This window comes from Fimicolochytrium jonesii (assembly GCF_025526975.1).
Source record: "Fimicolochytrium jonesii strain JEL569 chromosome Unknown EV422scaffold_15, whole genome shotgun sequence".
Taxonomy (NCBI): Eukaryota; Fungi; Chytridiomycota; class Chytridiomycetes; order Spizellomycetales; family Powellomycetaceae; genus Fimicolochytrium; species Fimicolochytrium jonesii.
In genome coordinates, this window is record NW_026515682.1 from 525,423 (window position 1) to 546,973 (window position 21,551).

Here is a 21,551-nt window from a genome sequence, read left to right on the forward strand (position 1 = left end):
ATGCAGTGTTGCATGAGGGTGTGGGGCCCAACGACAGCCGAACTATATTGATGCGTCACGTGGTTCCAAATCATTCTTATTTCAACGCCCAAGCTCCAGCAACCGAGCAACGCTTCAAGATTAGCACCATCGCCACTTCTACGCACCGAGAACAAGATTAGCAACAGCCATGCACCGAACCGCCGTCGCTCGTCAGACGGCGAGCCATACCTACTGCAGTGCGAAATGGGCGGACTACATCACCGCCACTCGAGCTCGTCGTTCACTGCTGCAGCAAGGAATGGCCGGCCCACGATGTCCTAGCAATGTACGGCTGCTATGTAGCACACCGTGCATACGAGCGAACGATAACTGGAAGAGTAGCGGCTTCACTCCACGGCCACCACCGCGGCGGCCATTGCCGTCTCTCGCGGGTCCCCCACGAGGGCCACCTCCGTTTTCTCCCTTCCAACGGCAACAACAGCAGCAACAACAGCGGGACGCCGTTGACCAGAAGGAGCAGAATTCGCCGCTTCAGCAGCCTGAAACACCACCACAACCCAAAGCAGTACCAGGATGGCGAGCTCAGCTGGAAAGCCAACAGCAGGCGCGAAACAGTCGCGGCAAAACGGGGTCGCCATCCCCCGCTTCAGCCGGTGCCACGCCGGTCGAACCCGAGCGACCGATGAACGAACGCATCCCATACCCCACCATCATCCTCGTCTCCATCACCGGCGAAAACCTCGGCCCAAAACCGCTCACCGAAGCACTCACAACATTCGATCGCGCAACAGCCGATCTCGTCCTCGTCAACACGAAGCTGGACCCACCATTATGCCGCGTGATGCCAAAAGACAAAGCAAAAGCACGCGCAATAAAAGCGGGTCTAGCGGCGTTCGAGAAACCGGTGCGAAACGCCAAAATCGCAAAGGAGGTGGAAGGGAAGGTGGTGGTGGTGGACGTCGAGACAGGGACCACGAAAGGCGTGATGTCTGTCGACGACGCATTGAAGGATCTCAAACTCGACACCTACACACTGCTGCTGTACTCCCAGGGCACCGTACCCAAATCCTTCCCCAAAGCGACCGTCGAACCACCAGAGAACGGCGCGGTCGTGTACATCGTCTCCCACGACGAGCAGGACCGCCTACGCGCCGAAGGCCGCTCCTCCTCCTCCTCCTCGAAATCCAAATCCAAATCCGGGAACGCATCCAACAACGTCGTAAAAGAGATCGAACTGGGCTCAACCATCTCCGCGCACGATCTGCAGATCAAGCTCGCCAAGGCGCGGCAGTTCCTTGAAAGTAAACATCGGCTGCAGATTGGAATTGTGCAGAAACGCGGCGCGCCAAAAGGAGCGGTCCAGACGCTGGTGAAGAGTGTCCGGCATGAGTTGAAGGGGTTTGGAACGGTGGTGAATGAGCAGGAGGCGGAGAATGGGAGAAAGACGTTGTTGGATTATACGCCGGGGCCGCCGAAGAAGAAATGAGCGGGACTGGATTTGGCAACCCTCTGTCGAAGCCCGCGCGTCCTTGGCCCAAAGTTTCATATTTGCCAGCCATTTGCCCGCTTTTCTCGGGGTCAAAAAAGCTGTTTGTAAATACGTCGAATACACTGCGGCGTGGGAAGGGATGGTTTACATCCGTGATGTGCGACGCATTTCAGTATGCAAAGTGAAGTCAGTATGCAAAGTTCAGTATGCAAAGTGAAGTCAGCCCTGTTGCGTGTGGGATTCAATTCATCCCACGAACAGTTTTCCAATACTTGTGTCTCGAAGTTTCCACGCAGCACAGGCAGCACAGGCATGTCACGGAGCAGCGCATCCGGCACGCAGAAGACGCAAGACGCTGCCAAGGCAAAACAATGAGCGGGTGAGTGACTTGGACATGGACTGAGGCAACATGATCTCCATGTTCTCACGCTAACGCAAGTTCCCCTCCAGAAAGATGGTGACCCCGCCAGACAATAGGCCCGATGCCGTGGAAGCTGCAATTCTCAAACAGGTTGAGTACATACTTCTGACCCAAGAGCAGAAGTTGAAGCTTAGTCTACGCATGACCGCTAACCCACTTTCCACAGACGAAAACCTCCCAAAAGACAAATACCTCAACGAAGTCCTCCGGCTGCACCAAGGCTGGGTGCCCATTTCCGTCCTGCGGAGTTTCAAAAAATTGAAAGCGATTCAGTCCGACAGCGTGCGGATAGCCATTGCGTTGAAGAAGAGTGATGGGATGCTTGAGGTCGATGGGACGGGGAAGAAGGTTAGGAGGAGGACGCGGATATCTGCGAATGCAAAGGGGGTTGACAAGGAGGCACAGAGTAAGGAGGGGAAGAGGAAGACAGAGGATGAGCAAGGAGAACGGAATAGCGATGAGGTATGTGAAGGCAGCTTTCTTGCGAGAAGGGGGGGGGGCTTCCTGTGTTTGTTAGCTCACATTCTTCTTTCCTACACACCTAGACCGCCTCAAAGAAACGTCGCCAAACACAGCCCACCCCATCCACCACCCACCCAATCCCACCCGCCACAGCCCTCGACATCTTCCACACCCGCCACTTCAGCCAATCCGTCAAACAAACCTTCTTCCAAAACCCCATATTCGGGCCTCTCACATCGTCTACGGCCGCGCCGATAGCGCATGATGCAGACAATTACTGGTCAAAGTTGTGCACACCGTGCGCAGAGTACTGGTCGAATTACTATAGCCAGCAGCAGGACACGTTAGACGTCACGGGTGTCACGGATGAAATGGCCCCGACTGAGGAAGATGAAACATGGGAAGCGGACGAAGATGTTACATATGAGGAAGATGTTACATATGACAACGAAGTCGCATACGACGACGACAAAGATGCCGCATACGATGACGAAACCGAACCATCCTACATCCTAACCCCCGGCATGATCGACATGTTCCGGCACCCGGCCACCTGGAAGATCGAGAAGCGCCGGATAGCGGAGGAGATGGAGGCGAAGGAGGCTGCAGGTACGTTTTCTCCCGTTTCACGCGCCTACCCCACGTACATATTGCCGCCACAATCTCACATATCAGCCCATTCTCTCATTCTACCTGCCAGAAACAGCAGCATCCACAGCCCAATCCAACCTCAACACATGCACCCCCGCGACCCGCTTCGCCGCTAAACAACATCTGGATGGCGCCGATGGTGCGTACAAGGTTATTCTGATGGAAGACGCTTTGACGGAGTGGGTCAAGACGGGGACGGAGAAGGGGAAGGGGAAGGGGCGGAAGAGGGTTGTGTGGCCTATTGTTCCTATCAAGTAGGGGCTAGACGTAGGGATTTCCCCCACCACCGACCACCGCCCTCACGCCTGACTCGCGCCCCCAGCCGCCGCGGCGCCAAAGAAGTTTGCGCGATTGGGATCCATCATCCGATGCACGCGCACATCATCCCCGTTGAGGCCGGGCACGCTGCCCATGGTCTGCGGGGTGATGAAGATGTACTGGCACGGCTTGTCGGACTCGCGCGCGTTCTCGATCATGGCCGTCATTGCGGCGCGGCGGTTGACGGCGTCCTTGAATTCATCCGAAAAAAAAACACAGGGCGGTCAGATAGGATGCATGTAGGAAAGGGGAAACATATCTTGGGAGAGAAAGGGTTTCTTACCATGAACACATCAAACTCGTCCAGCGCTCTGAACGGGCTGCCCATGGATTCCCACAACGCGAGCAGCAGACACACGGTCGAGAAACTCTTCTCGCCGCCGGAGAGCGATCGCGGATCCTTTTCCTTGCCCTTGCCTTTGGCCGACCGGCTGCTTTCGTCGCTGTTGACCGTTACCTAGAGATAACGGAGGGGGGGGGGGGGCGGGGGGGGGGGGGGGGGGGGGGTGAGGACGTTGCATCTCGAAAAGGGGAGGCCCAACGAAAGAACAGTACCGCCAGTTCCAACGCCCCTGCCTGATGATTCAGCTTCAGCCGGCCCCTGTACCCCCTCTTGCCCATCAGCTCCCCAAAGAGGAACTTGGCGCGAATGGACACGTAGCCGCGGTACGCGATCCACTGTGCCATGCGCACGTTGAGCGCCTCGCCAACGGCCTGCCCAAGCTTGCGCCAGTCCTTGATCTCGTTCCTGGCTTCTTCGTACGCGTGCAGTTTGGCGAGGTACGTGGTTTTCATGACGTTATAGTCGCCGTGGCTGTGGGAAACATGGGAGGGGGGGGGGGGGGGGGGGGGGCGGAGAAATCTATCAGTTTTCCCAACCCCCAAAAAACAAGCCACAAAAAAAAAGGGCAGAAAAGACAAAACCACCCACGTCTGAGCAATCTGCCTGATCGTCGCCTCCAACGTCCTTATGTCATGCTCCAACGCCTCCCTCCCACTCCGTGGTTCCACACGCTCGCAATACGCCTCCGCCTTCTCCACCTCGCTCCGCAGCGCCTCCTCCGCCTCCGCGACGGCCTGTTCCGCGTCGCGTAAGTCACCCTGCGCCTGGACCAGCCCGGCTTCGTAGCGCTCGCGCTGTGCGGTGGTTTGCGCGAGGGCCAAGGTGGCGGCGTTGATGTGCTCGACCACCTGGTTGATTTCGCGCTCGATGATGCGTTGCTCGTCGTCGAGGTGCTGGATCTGGTGCCGGATCGGTTGTTCGGAGGCGCGGAGGTCTTGTTGGCGGCGCAGGCATTCGCGCGATTGGTTGGCGGTGGCTTCGATGTTGGCTTCTTCGGCCTGGGAGTCTTTTAGTTCGCCCATCCTGCGGATGTGAGGCATGCAAGACGGCTCAGTTGGAATCCATACCCTTTTAGCCTCACGCAAGGGCCCGATATTATCCCCTTCATTCTCATCCTAAACCATCGCCCGTCAAAATGTCAGCCAGCGTGCTGAGACCCCCCTCCCCAAAACCGCCAGCAAGCCAGCGCGCATACCACCAAATCATCATTCATCTGCGCGATATCCTGCACCGTCTGTGTATGGTGCCTTTGTGACTTGGCATGTTCGTTCTGGAGATTCCAGGGGGAAAAGGAAAAGATCCCATCAGGGGTGTCAAAGATACTCAGCCACCCCCAACCAATGTGATGGCAGTACCCTCAGCGTCTTCTGCTTGTCTTCCACGTGCCGCAGATGTCCTTTGGCTTCGAGCAAGAGCGGGCCCAGCCGGTCGATCTCGCTCTCCGTGGCTCGGAGTTCCCTTTCCGCTTCTCTGCGGGTACAAAAAAACAAACGTGCATTCATCAGCGAAACGTACCCAACCGAATATCCCAGAGAGCGAGATGTACGACTCTCTCGGCTAGCGCGGGCGCCCCCCCCCCCCCCAACTCACCGAATAACCGAGGAAATATCCTGCAGAATCCTCGGGCGGCCCCTGTACTGCATCAACGAGCTCGTGCTCAGCCCCCCGCCTCGGTTCCCGACACTGAAACAGTTCTTTGTCACGACCACATTCACATTCTGCGGGAACCCACCGCCGGTGATCTGCTCGCCCTCGCGTCTCGTATACACCAACACGCTCTTCTCGACCGCGTGGTTGAGGACCAACTGGCGGAGGATGATCTCATTGTCGACCTCGATGGCGCGGTAGACGGTCATGAGGTCCTTGTGGGGCTCGCCGCGGGAGATGTCGATGCGCTGGTTGCGGTAGCGGAGGATGCTGGAGCGGCAGCCGCAGGGGTCGAGGATGTGTTTCTGGAGCGTCAGGACGTCCTCGGGGGTCTCGACCGCGAAGGAGTTGAGGGTGTTTCCGAGGAGGGTTTCGATCGCGTTGCCGAAATCGGTCTGCCGGAGCTTGACGTGCAGCCCGATCGGGCCGAGGGGTTTGGCGCCTTTCCAGCGCTTCTCGCGCTCGAACCGCTCGATCTGCTCCATCACCCGCCGCATCTCGCGCCCAAACGCCTCGAGGCGGTCAGAGCTTTGGTTGCTCAGGCTGTGCAGGCGGTCCTGCTGGGAGCGCTGGGCGGTCTGCAGACGCTGCATGTTGCTGGTTAGATCGTGGACCGCTCGTTTCGCCTGGTCCCATTCCTGGTCTACAGCGGCGCGCTCGCCGTCGTATCGCCGGAGCGTCGCCTCGATCTCGGCCTTTGCGTCTTCGCGCGCTTTGATGGCTGCAAGCTGGTTGAAGCGGGTCATTTGTCCATCCACCTGCAATTTCTGCGTCTCCTCCTCGATGCGTCTATCGATATCGGCAATGTTGCGTCGGTTGAGCGTGACGGCCTCGTTCATCTCCTGTATTTCGTTATCGACTTCCCTGAGAGCCTTGTGCACTTCTTCCAACTCCGCTCTCAGGTCCGCGCGCTGCCGCACAAGGGGCGCGCTACGTCCTTGTTGTGCAGCGAGTTGAGCTTCCAGCGCTTGGACTTGCCCATCCAGCTCCTCGCATTTGGCAACGGAGTTTTGGAGCTTTTGCGTCACTTTGGTCAAGCATCTCTGTTTCTGCACCACGTCGGCCTTTCGGGCCTCGAGGTTCTGCTCGACTTCTTTGACTTCGGACCAGACCCACATCTCTTTGAGCATCGCCACCTCTTCCTCGATTTTACGCGCGCGTTCGAGACCTTTTACCACCTGTTCCAACCTTTTGACCTCCTTCTTCATGTCCGGTAGGACCTCGGATCTGCGCCGGATTTGCTGGTCTAAGGTGTGGCGACTCTCCGTGATGACGGAGTAGTCGGCGCTCAATTGCCGGAGACCGGTGCCGGTAAGGAAGAACTGATACTTTTCCTTGGATGTGCTGTTGGCGAGGAAGCCCCGCGCGGCGTCCTGTGTGAGGATCGTCATGGGATTGTCGGCATGGATGCCCATGCTGTCCATGATGTTTAGGAGCTCCTCCCGCTTTGTGGATATGACTCTGCCATTCTTGGCTCTGATCTTGTAGCCGCCGGAGCCCTCCCTGCTGATCTTTCGTTCGACAATGATTCGATCGCCGTACTCGCTCGGCTTGTAGGCGTCGTTGCCTTCATTTCGGATGGTGACAGTGATGGACCCGACATTGCAGCCTTCTTTCAGGAAATCTTTCACGCTGTTTGCTCGGTTCGTGAGGGTTGCCCGAGCGCCGAGACAGACGGTCAGGGCGGTTAAGACGGCGCTCTTGCCTGATCCGTTGTGTCCGACGATGAAGTTGATCTTTGGGCCCAAATCGATTTTGAGGAATGTATGGCACATGAAGTTGGCCACCTCGACTTGGGCGATGGAGCCAGTGGCATCTTCTTGCTTTCGTTTGCCTGCCGACCGGCGCTGAAATATATGTTTCGAAGAGGCACTTGAGTCGGGGGGCGGGGGCTGGTCGTCAAGATGTTGAACGATGCATGCCGCCAGAACCCTTGCTGTCGCCGGCTGTGCAGTGTCCCAGTTCGCTCATCACACTCCCCTTTCACGCGAACCCACCTGCAAAGCCACCTCCTCCTCTCCCAAGCCATCGTCTACTCCGTCGTCGTCGTCCTCGTCCTCCTCCTCTTGAGACTCCTCTTCATTCTCGTCGTCGTCCTCCTCCTCGACCTCCGATCTGCGCTTCTTCCGGATATGCTCGTCCTTCGGACCCTCCGCAGAGTCTCTCTCCGACCTCTTCCTCCTAGCGGTGGGTGTAGGCGGCTCGTCGAACAAGAAGTTTTGGCTCGTCGCTGGATAGTCTTCGTCGTGGTCGTCGTCGCCGCGGTCGTCGCGCAAGTGGCCGTTCATGGTGGCGGGCGGGCGGGGGGGGGGGGGGGGGGGGGGGGGGGGGGAGTGAGAGCAGTAGTAAGAGTGTTTGTCAAAGCGAAGTCTGAGCGAGGGCGAGGGGGAGTGAGAGGGCGGGTGGCGGTGCAAGTCAATAAAGGGAGCGGACGCGAGAGAGAGAGGCAGAGAGAGGGAGACACAGAAGAGAGAGAGAGAGAGAGCGGGGGAGTGAGAGGGCGGGTGGCGGTGCAAGTCAATAAAGGGAGCGGACGCGAGAGAGAGAGAGGCAGAGAGAGAGAGAGACAGAAGAGAGAGAGAGAGAGAGAGCGGGGGAGTGAGAGGGCGGGTGGCGGTGCAAGTCAATAAAGGGAGCGGACGCGAGAGAGAGAGAGGCAGAGAGAGAGAGAGACAGAAGAGAGAGAGAGAGAGAGAGAGAGAGCGCGTCCGAACAGACCAGACAGGGATCCCCTCGCATCACGCCCCCCCCCCCCCCCCCCATCTCGCCAGCTCACTCTCTCTCACACAAACTATTATTATTCACCACATACTGTACTCTATCACAATGCTCACAGAACCACCACTACTAACTACTGCCCCTCCCCCTCCCTCACTCACTGACCCTATCCTCATCATAGGCGGCGCTGGCACCTTCGGCCTCTCAACAGCCTGGCACCTCGCTCAACGGGGTTACGCAAACATAACCTGTCTCGACAGGTTCCCCTTTCCCTCAAAGGACTCGGCCGGATATGACTGCAACAAGATGGCCAGGAGCGAGTATAACCCCGACTCGACAACAAAGCCCGACCAGGTCATACACAGGCTCTCGCAGGAGGCCTTGAAGGCTTGGCGGGAGAACCACCTCTTGAGGGGGACGTTTCATGAGACGGGGAGGATCTCCATTGCTTCTTCCACTGAAAATTATGAGGAGTTGCGTGAATATTACACGGAATTACAGGTGGGTCCCGCACCGCAAGCGCAATTCTAGCGAGCGAAGTGAGCATTAAATGTGAGCGACAGCGAACGGTCGTTTTGATGACACGTCGCTCCGCTTCGCTCATGCCGTCAACCACCCATCAACCAACGATCAACAAACGATCGCTTGGCTAACCAATCATCGCTTCCCTTCCTTCCCTGATTTTCTATTGAGTAGGCCGGTCCACGAGCAAAGGACGTTAAATGGTTCGACTCGCCCGCAGAACTCAAACAGTTTGCGCCGTACCTCACCGGCGAGCTTGCAAACGCAAAAGCCGTCTTCAACCCCGAAGGCGGCTGGGTCTACGCAAAGGAAGCTATGCAGAGAGTCGGAGAAGAATGTAAACGTTTGGGAGTCAAATTCGTCTCCGGCGGCGCTGGCACCGTCCGTGAGTTCATCTTTGCCTCCTCCCAAATCGACAATGACGACGACGACGACAAGACATCACCCCCCAACTCCTCCCGCATCATCGGCGTCCGCTGCCAGGACGGCACAACCCACCCCGCCGCCCACACCATCCTCGCCGCCGGCGCCTGGTCCCCCACCCTCCTCTCCCTCCAATCCCAACTCATCTCCAAATGTTGGACCCTCGCGCACATCCCCATCACCAACCCCACCGAACGCGCCCTCCTAAAAGACATCCCGGTGATTCTCGACCTCGAAAAGGGGTTCTTCTTTGAACCGGAAACGGCCACGGGGCTGGTCAAGATATGCAATGAGTTTCCGGGGTTCACGCGGTGGGTCGACGATATGAGTGTCCCGGACGCGGCCGGGGTGCTCCATAAACAACGGATTTCGGTTCCCCGGGGCCACGGCTCGCATCCAACGGACGGGATCCCCACCCGCTCCACGCAAGAGATCCACGACCTGCTGCGGCTCCTCAAACCCGAATGGGCCGACCCGGAAACGTATCCGTTGCAGGACGTCAAAATGTGCTGGTGTACAGATACACCCGACCGCGAGTTCCTGGTTTGCTCCCACCCACACATCTCGTCGTTGACGCTCGCGACCGGGGCCAGCGGCCACGGGTTCAAGATGCTGCCGACGATTGGGGACTATGTGGCCGATCTGGTGGAGGGGAGGAGGTTGGAGGCGGCGTTGGAGTCGGCCTGGAGGTGGAGGCCGGATGCGGGGGAGAGGCCGGGGGATGGGACGAGGCCCGGGGCCGGGGGGGATTTGGGGGATGTGGGTGGCTGGAGGAGGGGCGAAGATGAGAGGGCGAGGGGTTGATTGAAGACAAAGTGCACTTTACGTCCCCCCCCCCCCCCCCGATGGATGTTGCATACATGTAGAGTAGGTAAATCATATAGAAAGTCGGCAACAGACGAGTTTGCGGACTAGCTTCGGCATCCGATAGCATGAATCATTTTCCCTCATTTTTTCCTGTTTCGATTCTTCTGCTTCTCATCCGGTCGATGTCTCATACTGTATATGTGTGTGTGGGTGTTTCTCCTCCCGCAGCCCAACATTCACACGGGTTTGCTCGGGCTACACTAGGTGTTGCAGCGGTCCCATTCATATGACCATCGCGTCCATCCTGTCAAATGCGCACATGCGACCGGCCAAGCCACGCCCCTCGAAACTCCGCTCACCCAAGGTGCTTCCCGCCCGCCCACAGGAGAGCAACTTGCGGTCGTCCCGCCGGGTACTCAACTCTTCTGATCGTCGCATCTCTCGAGCCCGCCCATTTTCCACATTAACCTTCGTCTTTCTTCCTTTCTATCCCACTCGCCTTTCTTTTTCTGGATATTACGACCATCGTGCCTTCAGATGGAAAAGACCCAAGAATAATGAAGCAATCATTCAAAAGCAGGGTGACGGAATGGAAGGCGAACCATACGTATGTCATCCTCAAGAACGAGCCGTTAAACAAACCCTTCACTAAACCCTCGTCCCCAAACCAGGAAAGAAAAAGACAGAACCCGCCCGTCCACCTCAACAACCATCAAAAAGTCCGCCGACCTCACCCCCGACCCAACAACACCCACAACAGCAAGAAGCCCAACCCCACCCTCAACCTCCCTCCACGCCCTCCCGTCGGAACCCCCTCCCCTGCCCCCCTTCCTCCCTCCCCTCCCCGCCCACCTCGCCACCCTCATCCTCTCCCACCTCCCGCCTCCAACCCTCCTCCTCTGCACCCTCGTCTCGCGCACCTGGCGCCACGCATCCCTCCACCCGCTCCTCTGGCAGCAGCATTGCGTGGATGAGGGGATCGGGATCGGGCCGGGCAGCGAGTACCTGTTGGAGACATGCGAGGGGGATCTGGGCCGGTGGTGGTGTGCTGTTTACAGGGACGGGGTGGTGAGACGGCGGAACTGGAGGCAAGGGGTTTATAGGTTCTGGAGCGTGCCGGTGGTGGAGGTGCGGGACAGCATTAACTGGTGCGTGGGGGGTGAGTTGTCTGTCTACAGATGGAGTTGCCTTTTTTTTTTTTCCCTAAAGCCGTATATATACTTCATTTGTTGGGGTTTACAGTTTCTGGTACGACACCGACAAAATCATCCTCGGCACCCGCCGCCACAAGCTCCTCCTCATCACCATCCCCACCCCCACGCTCTGGTCCGACCTCGCCTCGCTGCCGACCCCAACCCCGCCACCGCCGCACCTCACCTTCCACTCCGCGCACACGGTGCCCATCATGTCGCTCGCCCTCCCGCGGCCCACGCACACCTCACAACACCTCCTCGCGAGCGTCGACGGCGGCGGGACCCTGGTCCTGTGGAACGTGTTCACGGGGCAGGAGATTGCGCGGCTGGCGGGGGCGCACGAGGGCGGGATCAGCAGCGTGGCGATCGTGGAGGGCGGGCGGGCGGTCGTGACGGCCGGGTTCGACAGGCTGGTGCGCGTGCACGAGGTGCGGGAGGTGTGTGCGGATCCCGAGGACGGGTCCGAGGAGAGTTTGGAGGCCGACGGGACCGTGCCGTCGCCGGGGGCGTCGAATGAGGATGTGGACGGTGGCGGTGGGGACGGCGTGGATTCGCAGAGTCGCACGCACTCACTGTCGCGCCGGACGACGCCGGGGCCGCGAAGACGCCGGAGCGCGGATACCACCACCCCTACCCCCACCACCGAACCCGCGCAGGGTGTAACTCGCAGCGCAACATTACCGCCCCACCCCGGCCGTCGGCGCCGGTCCACCAGGACATCATCATCCCCATCTACCCCCGACGGCGGGACCTCTGCCCCAGCCACCCGCCACCCCCCCGCCGCGAGCCGAACGCCAAGTTTCCTCAAACGCCGCTCCACGAAGGACACCACCGCCACCTCCGACAAACCGCCCCCGGCGCCGCAACACACCCACCCCTCCGCAGTCGCCCGCCTGGCGCTCAAAGTCGTCACCCCGTCGCACCCGCTCGTCCCGCCCGCCCCGCTCAAATACCGCCTCCGCGCCCAATTCGAGAAACTGAAGCACAAAAAACAAAAGGAGGGTGCCGCCGCGACGGCCGGTGGGGAGGACGGCGGTGGGGGTGGGGGTGGCTCCGGTGGGGCGGAGGCGGGCTTGGGCGAAGGCGACACGAGGAAGTTTGAGCTCGCGACGGTGGGGACGATGCGCGGGCATACGGGGGATGTGTTTTGCATGGCGGTTGTGGAGGGCGAGGGGAGGGTGGTTACGGGGAGTGTGGATCAGAGCGTCAAGGTGAGGGGCCAGGGTGATCCAGTAGGGAGGGGGGATGAGTTCGACTGAAGTTTTTTTTTTTTCCCCCGAATAGGTGTGGAACCTCGCGGACAGGACGTTGATCCGGAGCATGCGCGGCCACCGCGACTCGGTCACCTGCATCGCCGTGCAGGACGACTACGCCTTCAGCGGGTCGCTGGACATGACCATCCGGCGTACGTCTCCCCCGCTCCCATTTCATCGCCTCCAACTTCCCTAACATCCGTCTCCCCTCTGTGTAGATTGGGACATCTCAACCGGCGACTGCATCCGCACCCTCACCGCCCACACCAAATGGGTCAAAGCCCTCGCCGTCAACGACGACTACCTCGTCAGCGGCGGGTGGGATGAGTGCATCATCGGTACGATCCCCCGGCGTCCCCCCCCCCCCCCCCCCCCCCGATCTATCCTAACCATCCCGATTGTTTCAAACATAGTATGGGACTGGGCAAAAGGCACACACCTCCACACGCTAACCATCGACCACGGCCCGATCGTGTGTCTGCAGTTTGACGAGAGTAAGGTTGTGGCGGTGTGCAGGGGGGAGGGCGTGCAGCACTGTGTCGCTGTGTTGGAGTTTGCGGGGTGGGTGCCAGCTGGGGCGACGGGCGCGGGAGGGGATGTGGTGAGGGCGGGTGGGGCGGAGACCACTTCCAAGGATCGACCATCCCCGCAGCTGGAGGGAGATGCGACGGCCCCGGAAGAGGCGGCAGCGGAAGCGTTACCGATACTCCGCGAACAGACGGAAATCAGCGTGCGAGCGGCGTCCATCCCACATATCGAGGCCGCGGACGCTATCCCGCGCCGAATCCGCGACGTAGGACGGGATGAAGAAGAAGCTGTGGAAGCTTCCAAAGGCGAGCCACAAGCGTCAGGGTTGTCGGCGAGCAGCAGCGAAGAATGTTTTGAGGATGCGCGGGAGGATCTGTTGAGCGAGACGGAGGAGGTGTAGATGCGGTCGATGGATCTTTGCCGGACACCTCTTCTCATGCCGTATATGTATACCCGGGTTGCTGATCTTTGGCATGATTTGCCTCGTATTATTGAACGTATTGTCACTGTATTTACGCATTTAAGTAGTTTGGTACGTCAACCCTTGATCTCCACTCGTTCCCTGTAGCATCTCTGCAGGCCGCAGAACTCCTGCCCATCATTGTGAAAGAACCTTCTCAATTGTGACGATGTGAAATGATGGCCAAAGGTATATTGCAAAATACATAGATGATGTCTATCGTGCTGCTCTCCACTCCACCAAAGTCTTACAGCTTCTGGGTGAGTTCGGGGACGGCCTTGGGAACGTCGATTAGCTATGATTTCTCGTCCGTCAAACCGAGTTGCACGTAGCTCACCTGGAAGAGATCCGCAACGAGTCCGTAATCCGACACCTGGAAGATGGGTGCGTCGGCATCCTTGTTGATGGCGACGATGCACTTCGAGTCCTTCATCCCTGCCAAGTGCTACACGGACGGTAACATGCGTCAGCTTCTGTGCCCTGGCTCGTTGTTGGAATCTCCGATTTGTAAACTAACCTGGATGGCTCCGGAGATACCGACAGCAATGTAAAGCTCAGGCGCGATGATTTTTCCGGTTTGTCCGATCTGAAGATCGTTGCTGACGAATCCAGCGTCTACGGCGGCACGGGAGGCACCAACTACAAGGAAAATAAGTGTTCAGAGCCCGCCGTTCGGCGTAGGAACATGGAAATGGTATCCACGGAAACATACCAGCCGCTCCGAGCTTGTCTCCGAGATCGTAGAGAAGCTTGAAGTTGTCGCCACTCTTCATACCACGACCTCCTCCAATGACGACCTTGGCTCCCGTGAGTTCAGGCCTGTCCGTCTTCACAATGTCCTCCTTCAACCACTCTGTTGTTGCTATATATGATGGGATTCATTAGTTCTCCATCGAGCGATACCGGCAATCACCCTCTCCCTTTGTCAACATACACGCAACATCAGCAGATGGGGCGGTCTCAGTAGATCCAGAGCCTCCAGTCTCAGCGACGGGGAAAGCGGAAAGACGCACTGTGATGAGCTTGATGGGGTCCTTCGACTTTACCGTGGCAACAGCGTTTCCGGCGTAGATTGGGCGGACAAATGTGTCCTCTCCCTTGACGGCGGTGATATCGGATATTTGGTTGACGTCCAAGATCGCAGCGGCACGCGGAAGCACGTTCTTTCCGAAAGCGGTGTGTGGAGCCAAGACGTGGGTGAACTTTCCAGCCTTGGCGGCCGCGACGATCAGAGGCGCAAGGTTCTCGGGAAGCGCATTCTTGTATGCGTCGTGTTTGGCGACCAGGACCTTCTCCACCCCCTTCACGTTCTTCACCGCCTTTGCGACGTTGTCAGGCGCATTGCCTGCAACCAGGGCGGTCACTGGACCACCGAGCTTGCTGGCAGCCGAGATGGTATTCAACGTAGAGGAGACCAGCGCGTCGTTCTTGTGCTCGACAAGGACCAATGTGCTCGCGTTACGAGCAGCCAAGAAGCGTCGCAGCTGTGCCTACAGATATGCACCGGTAGGATAAGTCTCCAGCATTGCGGAAAAAGCAAGCCGATAAAAAGAAAGGCTTTCGCAGGCCACGATTAGCCACCAACGACACTCTCTTGGGCAAGGCACCTTACCTTTGGCGGCGCACAACGCACGGCGGTGGATAGCAGGCTGCGGGAGTACATGGTTGCGTGTGTGCGGAGAGAAGGACGACGATGAGCCAGCCCTTGGACGATGAGGATTTCAGCAATGTCTGTCAATCCCAAAAGGCGCCCAACGCACGCATGGGCAGAAGCGCCGGCCGGAACTTCCCGGAAGCGAGCGCACGCACAACTGGAGAACACACTCGGGCCCAACTTTCGGAATCGGACGGGGGGTGGTGGCTGTGCACGCAATAACTTGTCATCCCGCCCTCCACACGCGCCTGGGAACTTTTTGGCGTGGGAAACGGTCGTTGGCTTTTCTCCCATTGCAAGTCCGCATTGCAGGCCCACGACGACGACAAAAGCGAGGACTGATATCTGGGGTTTTCAGAGGTTGCCATTGGTGGAGGCACCCATGATTGTCGGCTGGTTGAGTTAGCATTCAATGGACAAGTTCCCAACGAACAACCTGGAAGAGCAACTGCAATGGTTCAGGTCCACCCGCTCCTCCTCGACGGCATCGCAGAAGGAAGCCGAAAATGAGACGAGACCAGTGCCAAGCTTCCGGCCCGGAGTGGCAGTCGCCTTTCAGCCTGCTATTTTGCCGACCCCTGCAGCTCCGAATGTGCACGCAAGGCAGTCTTTCACTCCGATGGCACCGAATTCCTTTGCCAGATCGTGCGTGGGACGTTATACGGTTCAGCCCCAAAAACAGGCTTTTGCTAACGAATATCGTTATAGGAACTCCACCGCAGAAGCCGCGAGGCCCTCTTTCAATACTCCTCAAATAACCAGCCATGGTCAGGTACGGACGCCGGTTCAAATGGGTTGGTTGTAAGGTAGCGGCATTGCTCAACGGTGGCCAATATAGCCGATGGCCAGGTCGAACTCTGGTGGAACTGTCGAAACATTCGCGAGGCAAAAGACCACGGTTGGAAGTTTTGGATCCGCTATCTCGACCGTCCCCACACGATTCAAGGCAACGAGGACGACTGAAGGGGCACCTCCGAACCGCCCGAAACGCAAGTCGGACAGTTTCGCTGTGGAAGATGGTATTGCAGTACTCTCCGCGTAGTTATGGTCGAAGGCTGACTTGGGACGCTGAACGGCCTTTTGACTGACCGCCAGACGATCTTGCTTCCATGACGACACCTTCCTCTCCGGAGGAAACGCGGAAACGGCAAAGAACCAGTCCTGCGCCCGTTGAAGGGCCTTGGGAGTCGGGAGATGATGGTGGGAATGCCTAGAATGGTTTCGAGAGTTGGTGAATGCAAGATGCTTACTGGGGGTCACCATCATTGCAGAATTTTTTGGCGTCGATGATGATGACATGCTCAACGCGCAGATGCTCGAGGACTTTGAATCGGTAAGCATGTCCTGCCGTCTCACCACATTGCAAAGGGCTCACAGAAACGAAATCAGGACTTCTATGCTCAAACAAATGGCAGCGAGGGCGCTCTGATACCCGTGCAAGGCGCTCGTTCTAATAGTAACTTCACGGGCCACGGTCCCAGCCGCCTGGAACTCGAAACATTGCGCACCAAGTTGATCGACGAGAAAAGGACTGTATCCGATTTACTACTGGACTTGATGGGAGCTGGTAACGTGGATCCTATACGATTGTGCCAGTTGCAGGAGCAGCGGTAGGTTCATAGGTTCACGAACGATCGCGGTTGCGCACGAAGAACGAGTAGTTGCTAATCGGAGATGCAATTCCATAGGGCTGGCATTCAGAAGAAGATTCACGAAGTTGAAGAGTTGCTATCTAAACAGGTGGGACTGCTCACCTCCGTCATTTGTCATTTACCGCGAGCTCACACCTGTAAGCAGGTCATCGCAAGTTTGAACGATTCTACCCCAATGAGAGGATCGGGGATGACGGACCATCGGAATGGCAACCTTAACCGAAGCGTCACACAAACCTCACACTTCCGGAGCCAGTCATTCGCCAGCACCACCCCTTTTCCGTCAATGAACTCAAGCAACACCACCCCGTTCCCATCGACTACCTCAAGCTTCAATCCTCAACCGGACAACAATTTTCAAAAGGGCTTCACTCCACAATTGAAAGCGGGGCCTTCGTCAGGCTTTCCTCCACCAAACTCTTTAACCCGCAACGCGACATCGACGCCATCCATAAACTCCATGCCTTCCATGTCCCATTTCCCCACGCATCAACAATCCGCCCCAAGAGCAACACCACGCAATCAAGCTCAAGGTGCTCTGGCTACGCGCCCTAGCCCGTCCCATGATATTTATAGCAGACCCGAGTATCAGTTCCCATGGTCAAGGGACGTGCGGAAAGCGATGAAGCAGATCTTTAAGTTAGAGGACTTTCGCACGAATCAGGTTGAAGCGATAAACGCCACCCTCCAAGGGAAAGACTGTTTCGTTCTCATGCCGACGGGCGGTGGAAAGAGTTTATGCTACCAACTTCCTGCAGTCGTGCCCACCGGAAAGACAAACGGAATGACGCTGGTCGTATCACCGTTGCTCTCACTCATTACGGATCAAGTCCAGCAACTCAACGCGAAGGGAGTCATGGCCATCCCCTTGACCGGCACCCTCACCAACGAACAGAGAGACCGGGTGTACGCGGAGATATATGCACCAAATTCGGACGTTCGGTTGATATACGTCACCCCTGAGATGATCATGAACAGCGGAAAGTTCCAAGACCTCGTGAAACACCTCCACGAGCGCGGCAAGTTGGCAAGGCTGGTCATCGACGAAGCCCATTGTGTCAGTCAATGGGGCCACGATTTCCGACCTGACTACAAGAACCTGGGTAACTTCCGACGCCAATACCCCGGCCTGCCCGTCATGGCACTCACGGCGACCGCAAACGAGAAGGTCAAGCTGGACATCATTGACTGTCTCGGCATGCACAACTGCGCGCGGTTCGTGCAGAGTTTTAATCGAAGCAATCTCCGATATGAAGTGCGGAAGAAGGAGAAGCAGATCGTGAACGATATTTGCTCGCTTATCGAGACGTTTTATCCTGGACAATGTGGGATTATCTATTGCGGGTCTCGGAAGAATTGCGAGGATGTTACGGACAAATTGAAGGTGTGTTCCAACTGACGCGTATTGGATGTTTGAACCCCCCTGCGAATTGGCTTCTAATGAACGAGTCCCGCAGAAAAACGGAATGGACATTGATTTCTACCATGCGGGACTGGAAAAGGACGATCGGTTGCGGATACAATCAGCATGGGCGACTGGCAAGATCAAGATTATCGTGGCAACGGTGGCGTTTGGCATGGGTAAGCTTTACTGTTAAGCCCCCCATCGACCAACAGCACTACGGGCTGATCGAACAAAACCTCTCTACAGGTATCGACAAGCCTGACGTCCGCTTCGTCATCCACTACAGTCTTCCCCACAGTCTTGAGGGCTACTATCAGGTACGTATGTGCACTCATCCGGAATCCGGTACGCAACCTAACTTTGGTGCAATAGGAAACCGGGCGAGCGGGGAGGGACGGCAAGGAGTCCATGTGCATTATGTATTACTCGTACCGGGACAAGACAATGGTGTGCATAGGCGTTTTCGCCTCGTCTGATGGAGAGCCAGAACTGATGATCACTTGCGTAGATCGATACAATGATACAGAAAGGTGAAGGGAGTCATGAGCAGAAAGAGGTGTGTCGCATCGCCAACGTGAACTGTGCTTTCAAGTTGCAGACCCACTCATGCGCATTCCACACATAGCGGCAAAGGAATAATCTCCGACAAATGGTCGCCTATTGCGAGAACAAGATTGATTGCAGACGACAGCAAGTGCTAGCCGTGAGTATCGATTGGAACTACAGCCCCAGATCTCTTCCTGGCATCGCAATTGAATTGAACACATGGCACTTTTCCAGTACTTCTCCGAAAAATTCGATCGCGCCAACTGTCACAGGACTTGCGATAACTGTCGACGAAATGCGAAAGGAATCACGAAGGATGTGCGGCAGGAGACTATGGACATTATCGAACTTGGTAGGTGGTCGATATTGTGCCTAACCTGCGGCCAAATTTCCTGGTCAATAGTCGAACTCACCACTCAAATGTCCCTTTCCTTCGTGCACACCAGTCCGTTCTGTCCAAGAAGAACGCGTCACGATGAACCAGTGCATGGATATCTACCGGGGCGCGAAAACCACCAAAGTCACCAAGTTTGGACATAATGAGTTAGGACAGTACGGAAAAGGTACGTATGCCCCCACGTTTGTGTTACGTCCCCACCTCACGTTTATCCCACCAACAACGATATCTCCCTCACAGGAGCCAACCTCGGCAAAGGCGAAGTCGAACGCCTCTTCCGGTTCCTCGTCACCCACCAAATCCTCGGCGAGTACTTCAAAGTCAACGGCCAAGGCTTCACCAACGCCTACGTCGCCGTCGGCCGGCAGAGCGAGACGTACCGGTACGGCCGGGTGCCGATCCAGTTTACGTTCATGGAGGAGCAGCAGGCGCAGTTGCAGATTCAGGGTGGGGAGAGCGCGGCGTCGGCGAATGCGAGGAAGGCGACGGCGGCGAGGGCGACGAAGAATAAGAAGGCGGCGGCTGCTGCTGAGGCGAATAAGGAGTAAGAACAATATATTGGATGTTCCATCTTTCTATTTGAAGACGGTATTCTAACAACCCCTGGATTCTCCGTAGTTCAACAACATCACCACATTTCACCAAGAAAACCACAAAAACGACCAAGACAACAACCACCAGAACAAAACAAGCCAAAAACACAGCAGGTGCGAGTGCAAGCACCGGCAGTGGTGGAGGATCGCGGTTACCGTCCATGACCAGGGCTCGGAAACTGCCGTTTTGAATATCATTAGATCAGACTTGCAGTGCCTCTCGGTTTGAACCTTCACTTTTCTCCCATCATGTACATATTATACTAACGGCTTAGGGGATCAGCTTTTTGAAAAGTACAAATATACCTGTGTCAACTGTGCAATTTACTCGCCTCTCTGGCTCTATTCGTTAATTTACATATATACACCCCTCTCCACCATATTCCTACATACACATTACCTTCGCGCCTCTACAGAACCCACTACACCGCCCCATCCCCTTCCACCTTCCCCTCCGGCCCCCCCACGCCCCGGAGCACAATCCTCCCAACATCCACATCCCTCTCCACAATAACAATATTATCCCGATGCACCAGACAATCGGAATCGGCATAGCCCAACAACCCCTCAATCTCCGAACTCTTGCGCCCTTTGATCCGCGCAATTTCGGTGGAGCTGTAGTTTACGAGACCCTTTGCTATTTCTACTTCTTCTTCTCCTCCTTCTGCATCCGTGGGTGACGTTGAGGATTTGACGATCGTAACAATCCGCACACACTGCTGCGCGTTGAAATCCCCGGCCACACTGACAACCCCGACCGCAAACAACGACGAGCGTTGTCGTCGTGTGAGGGCTTGCACGGCGCCCGCGTCGATGTACAGCGTCCCCGCGACCGCGAGCGAGTGCAGGATCCACCACTTGCGGTCGTCCAACAGCGCGTGGTTGGGTCGGGGCAGGAAATGGGTTCCCGTAGTCGGCTCATGATGGTGGGTGGTGGTGTGAGTCACTGTCCCGTCCTCAGACGTCGTTGAGGTTGTTGTGGGCGGGTTGGCGCGGATCTCGTTGAGGATTTGAGGGATGAGGTGCGGCGACGACCCGAGGGTGATGATCGTCCTGCACCCCGCCGCGCTCGCCAGATCCGCCGCAATCAGCTTCGTCACCATCCCGCCCGTGCCCAGCATGCTCCCCGGCGCATCCACCCGCACGCTTCGTCGCAGCTCGGCGATATCCGTTACCAGCCGCACCGGGCGTGCGTCCGGGTTCGTGCGCGGGTTGTCGGTGTAGAGGCATTCGACGTCGGTGAGGAGGAAGAGGTACTCGGCGTGCACCATGCCCGCGGTGATGGCGGAGAGGGTGTCGTTGTCGCCGAAGCGGAGCTCGGAGGAGGAGACGGTGTCGTTTTCGTTGACGATGGGGATGACGTTGAGGGAGAGGAGCTCGCGGAAGGTGTTGCGGGCGTTGAGGTATTGGGAGCGCTGGGATATTCCCCAAATGGACATGGTAGACGTTAGATTCAGATATTCCTGGGGGCGGCCGGCTCTTCCCCCGCGCTGGTTACAACGGGGTGTATGGGTAACCTACCTCAGAAAGACAATCCCTCGTCAAAAGCACCTGCGCAATCGGCACCCCAAAATGCCCAAACAACTGATCATACATCGCCATCAGCCTCCCTTGCCCCACCGCCGCAACCGCCTGACTAACCGCCAGATGCTTCGGCCGCTTCCCAATCCCCAACCTCCTCAACCCGGTCCCCACCGCGCCGGAGGAGACAATGACGACCTTGTGCCCCGCGTCGCGGAGGGACACGACGGTCTCGACGAGGAGGGACAGGGTCGCGAGCCGCGGGTTGAAGGTGGTTTCGGAGCAGATGGAGGAGGTGCCGAGTTTTAGGACTATTGTGGGGGGGTGTGTCCCGGTTGGGGATGGTGGGACGGCATCGGGGGTGGTATCTTTGGGGCTGCCCATAATGCTTGTCGTCAGGCCCTATTGTGCGAACGGAGGGTTTGCGTATGTTGCGTACAATTCGCGGAAAGCAATTGGTGCTCGGTGGAGAACGGCAGTGCCAACAGAATGCTGGTGGAAGGGCTGAGCGATCTCTGGTTCGGAGTTTTGAACTTATTGCCAATGCTCAGTCCCGACGCTCCCGA

General features: G+C 57.3%; 9 protein-coding genes across 9 annotated transcripts; 6 read left to right on the top strand and 3 right to left on the bottom strand.

Moving 5' to 3' along the window:
• The first annotated feature begins 130 nt into the window (after positions 1 to 130).
• On the top strand, positions 131 to 1,947 carry EV422DRAFT_533150 (uncharacterized protein). The gene is made up of 2 exons (XM_053070582.1): positions 131 to 1,850; positions 1,926 to 1,947. The coding sequence occupies exon 1, from the start codon at positions 170 to 172 to the stop codon at positions 1,466 to 1,468; it is 1,299 nt and encodes a 432-aa protein (XP_052924809.1). The 5' UTR covers positions 131 to 169; the 3' UTR covers positions 1,469 to 1,850; positions 1,926 to 1,947.
• EV422DRAFT_94775 (uncharacterized protein) lies at positions 1,635 to 3,247 on the top strand. Its single transcript, XM_053074529.1, has 3 exons — positions 1,635 to 1,850; positions 1,926 to 2,354; positions 2,438 to 3,247. The coding sequence occupies exons 2-3, from the start codon at positions 1,926 to 1,928 to the stop codon at positions 3,119 to 3,121; spliced, it is 1,113 nt and encodes a 370-aa protein (XP_052924810.1). The 5' UTR covers positions 1,635 to 1,850; the 3' UTR covers positions 3,122 to 3,247.
• On the bottom strand, positions 3,213 to 7,185 carry EV422DRAFT_94634 (uncharacterized protein). Its single transcript, XM_053074528.1, has 8 exons — positions 5,257 to 7,185; positions 5,022 to 5,136; positions 4,862 to 4,936; positions 4,734 to 4,781; positions 4,255 to 4,664; positions 3,879 to 4,137; positions 3,607 to 3,780; positions 3,213 to 3,514 (listed from the first exon to the last, which is right to left on the bottom strand). The coding sequence occupies exons 1-8, from the start codon at positions 7,086 to 7,088 to the stop codon at positions 3,305 to 3,307; spliced, it is 3,123 nt and encodes a 1,040-aa protein (XP_052924811.1). The 5' UTR covers positions 7,089 to 7,185; the 3' UTR covers positions 3,213 to 3,304.
• An 867-nt stretch (positions 7,186 to 8,052) lies between these two features.
• On the top strand, positions 8,053 to 10,060 carry EV422DRAFT_94941 (oxygen oxidoreductase). Its single transcript, XM_053074530.1, has 2 exons — positions 8,053 to 8,532; positions 8,728 to 10,060. The coding sequence occupies exons 1-2, from the start codon at positions 8,140 to 8,142 to the stop codon at positions 9,778 to 9,780; spliced, it is 1,446 nt and encodes a 481-aa protein (XP_052924812.1). The 5' UTR covers positions 8,053 to 8,139; the 3' UTR covers positions 9,781 to 10,060.
• Positions 10,061 to 10,623: 563 nt separating this feature from the next.
• EV422DRAFT_497351 (WD40-repeat-containing domain protein) lies at positions 10,624 to 13,157 on the top strand (the record flags this gene model as incomplete). Its single annotated transcript, XM_053067941.1, has 6 exons — positions 10,624 to 10,931; positions 11,026 to 11,682; positions 12,070 to 12,187; positions 12,261 to 12,381; positions 12,448 to 12,567; positions 12,643 to 13,157. Coding segments are annotated over 6 exons (1,839 nt in total), but the record flags the coding sequence as incomplete, so codon positions are not given.
• A 307-nt stretch (positions 13,158 to 13,464) lies between these two features.
• On the bottom strand, positions 13,465 to 14,990 carry EV422DRAFT_579176 (uncharacterized protein; the record flags this gene model as incomplete). The annotated part of the gene is made up of 6 exons (XM_053073311.1): positions 14,830 to 14,990; positions 14,152 to 14,707; positions 13,930 to 14,079; positions 13,735 to 13,856; positions 13,555 to 13,662; positions 13,465 to 13,512 (listed from the first exon to the last, which is right to left on the bottom strand). Exons 1-6 carry the CDS (start codon positions 14,878 to 14,880, stop codon positions 13,465 to 13,467), a joined length of 1,035 nt encoding a protein of 344 aa, XP_052924814.1. The 5' UTR covers positions 14,881 to 14,990.
• A 198-nt stretch (positions 14,991 to 15,188) lies between these two features.
• EV422DRAFT_95074 (uncharacterized protein) lies at positions 15,189 to 16,450 on the top strand. The gene is made up of 6 exons (XM_053074531.1): positions 15,189 to 15,516; positions 15,580 to 15,643; positions 15,710 to 15,890; positions 15,967 to 16,071; positions 16,143 to 16,204; positions 16,287 to 16,450. The coding sequence occupies exons 1-6, from the start codon at positions 15,284 to 15,286 to the stop codon at positions 16,323 to 16,325; spliced, it is 684 nt and encodes a 227-aa protein (XP_052924815.1). The 5' UTR covers positions 15,189 to 15,283; the 3' UTR covers positions 16,326 to 16,450.
• Positions 16,451 to 16,992: 542 nt separating this feature from the next.
• Positions 16,993 to 19,419, top strand: EV422DRAFT_497344 (P-loop containing nucleoside triphosphate hydrolase protein; the record flags this gene model as incomplete). The annotated part of the gene is made up of 9 exons (XM_053067939.1): positions 16,993 to 17,907; positions 17,981 to 18,104; positions 18,175 to 18,245; positions 18,301 to 18,375; positions 18,437 to 18,484; positions 18,554 to 18,631; positions 18,709 to 18,826; positions 18,921 to 19,037; positions 19,112 to 19,419. The coding sequence occupies 9 exons, from the start codon at positions 16,993 to 16,995 to the stop codon at positions 19,417 to 19,419; spliced, it is 1,854 nt and encodes a 617-aa protein (XP_052924816.1).
• Positions 19,420 to 19,792: 373 nt separating this feature from the next.
• On the bottom strand, positions 19,793 to 21,525 carry EV422DRAFT_533163 (Aspartate/glutamate/uridylate kinase). The gene is made up of 2 exons (XM_053070583.1): positions 20,986 to 21,525; positions 19,793 to 20,879 (listed from the first exon to the last, which is right to left on the bottom strand). Exons 1-2 carry the CDS (start codon positions 21,367 to 21,369, stop codon positions 19,887 to 19,889), a joined length of 1,377 nt encoding a protein of 458 aa, XP_052924817.1. The 5' UTR covers positions 21,370 to 21,525; the 3' UTR covers positions 19,793 to 19,886.
• Positions 21,526 to 21,551: the final 26 nt, after the last annotated feature.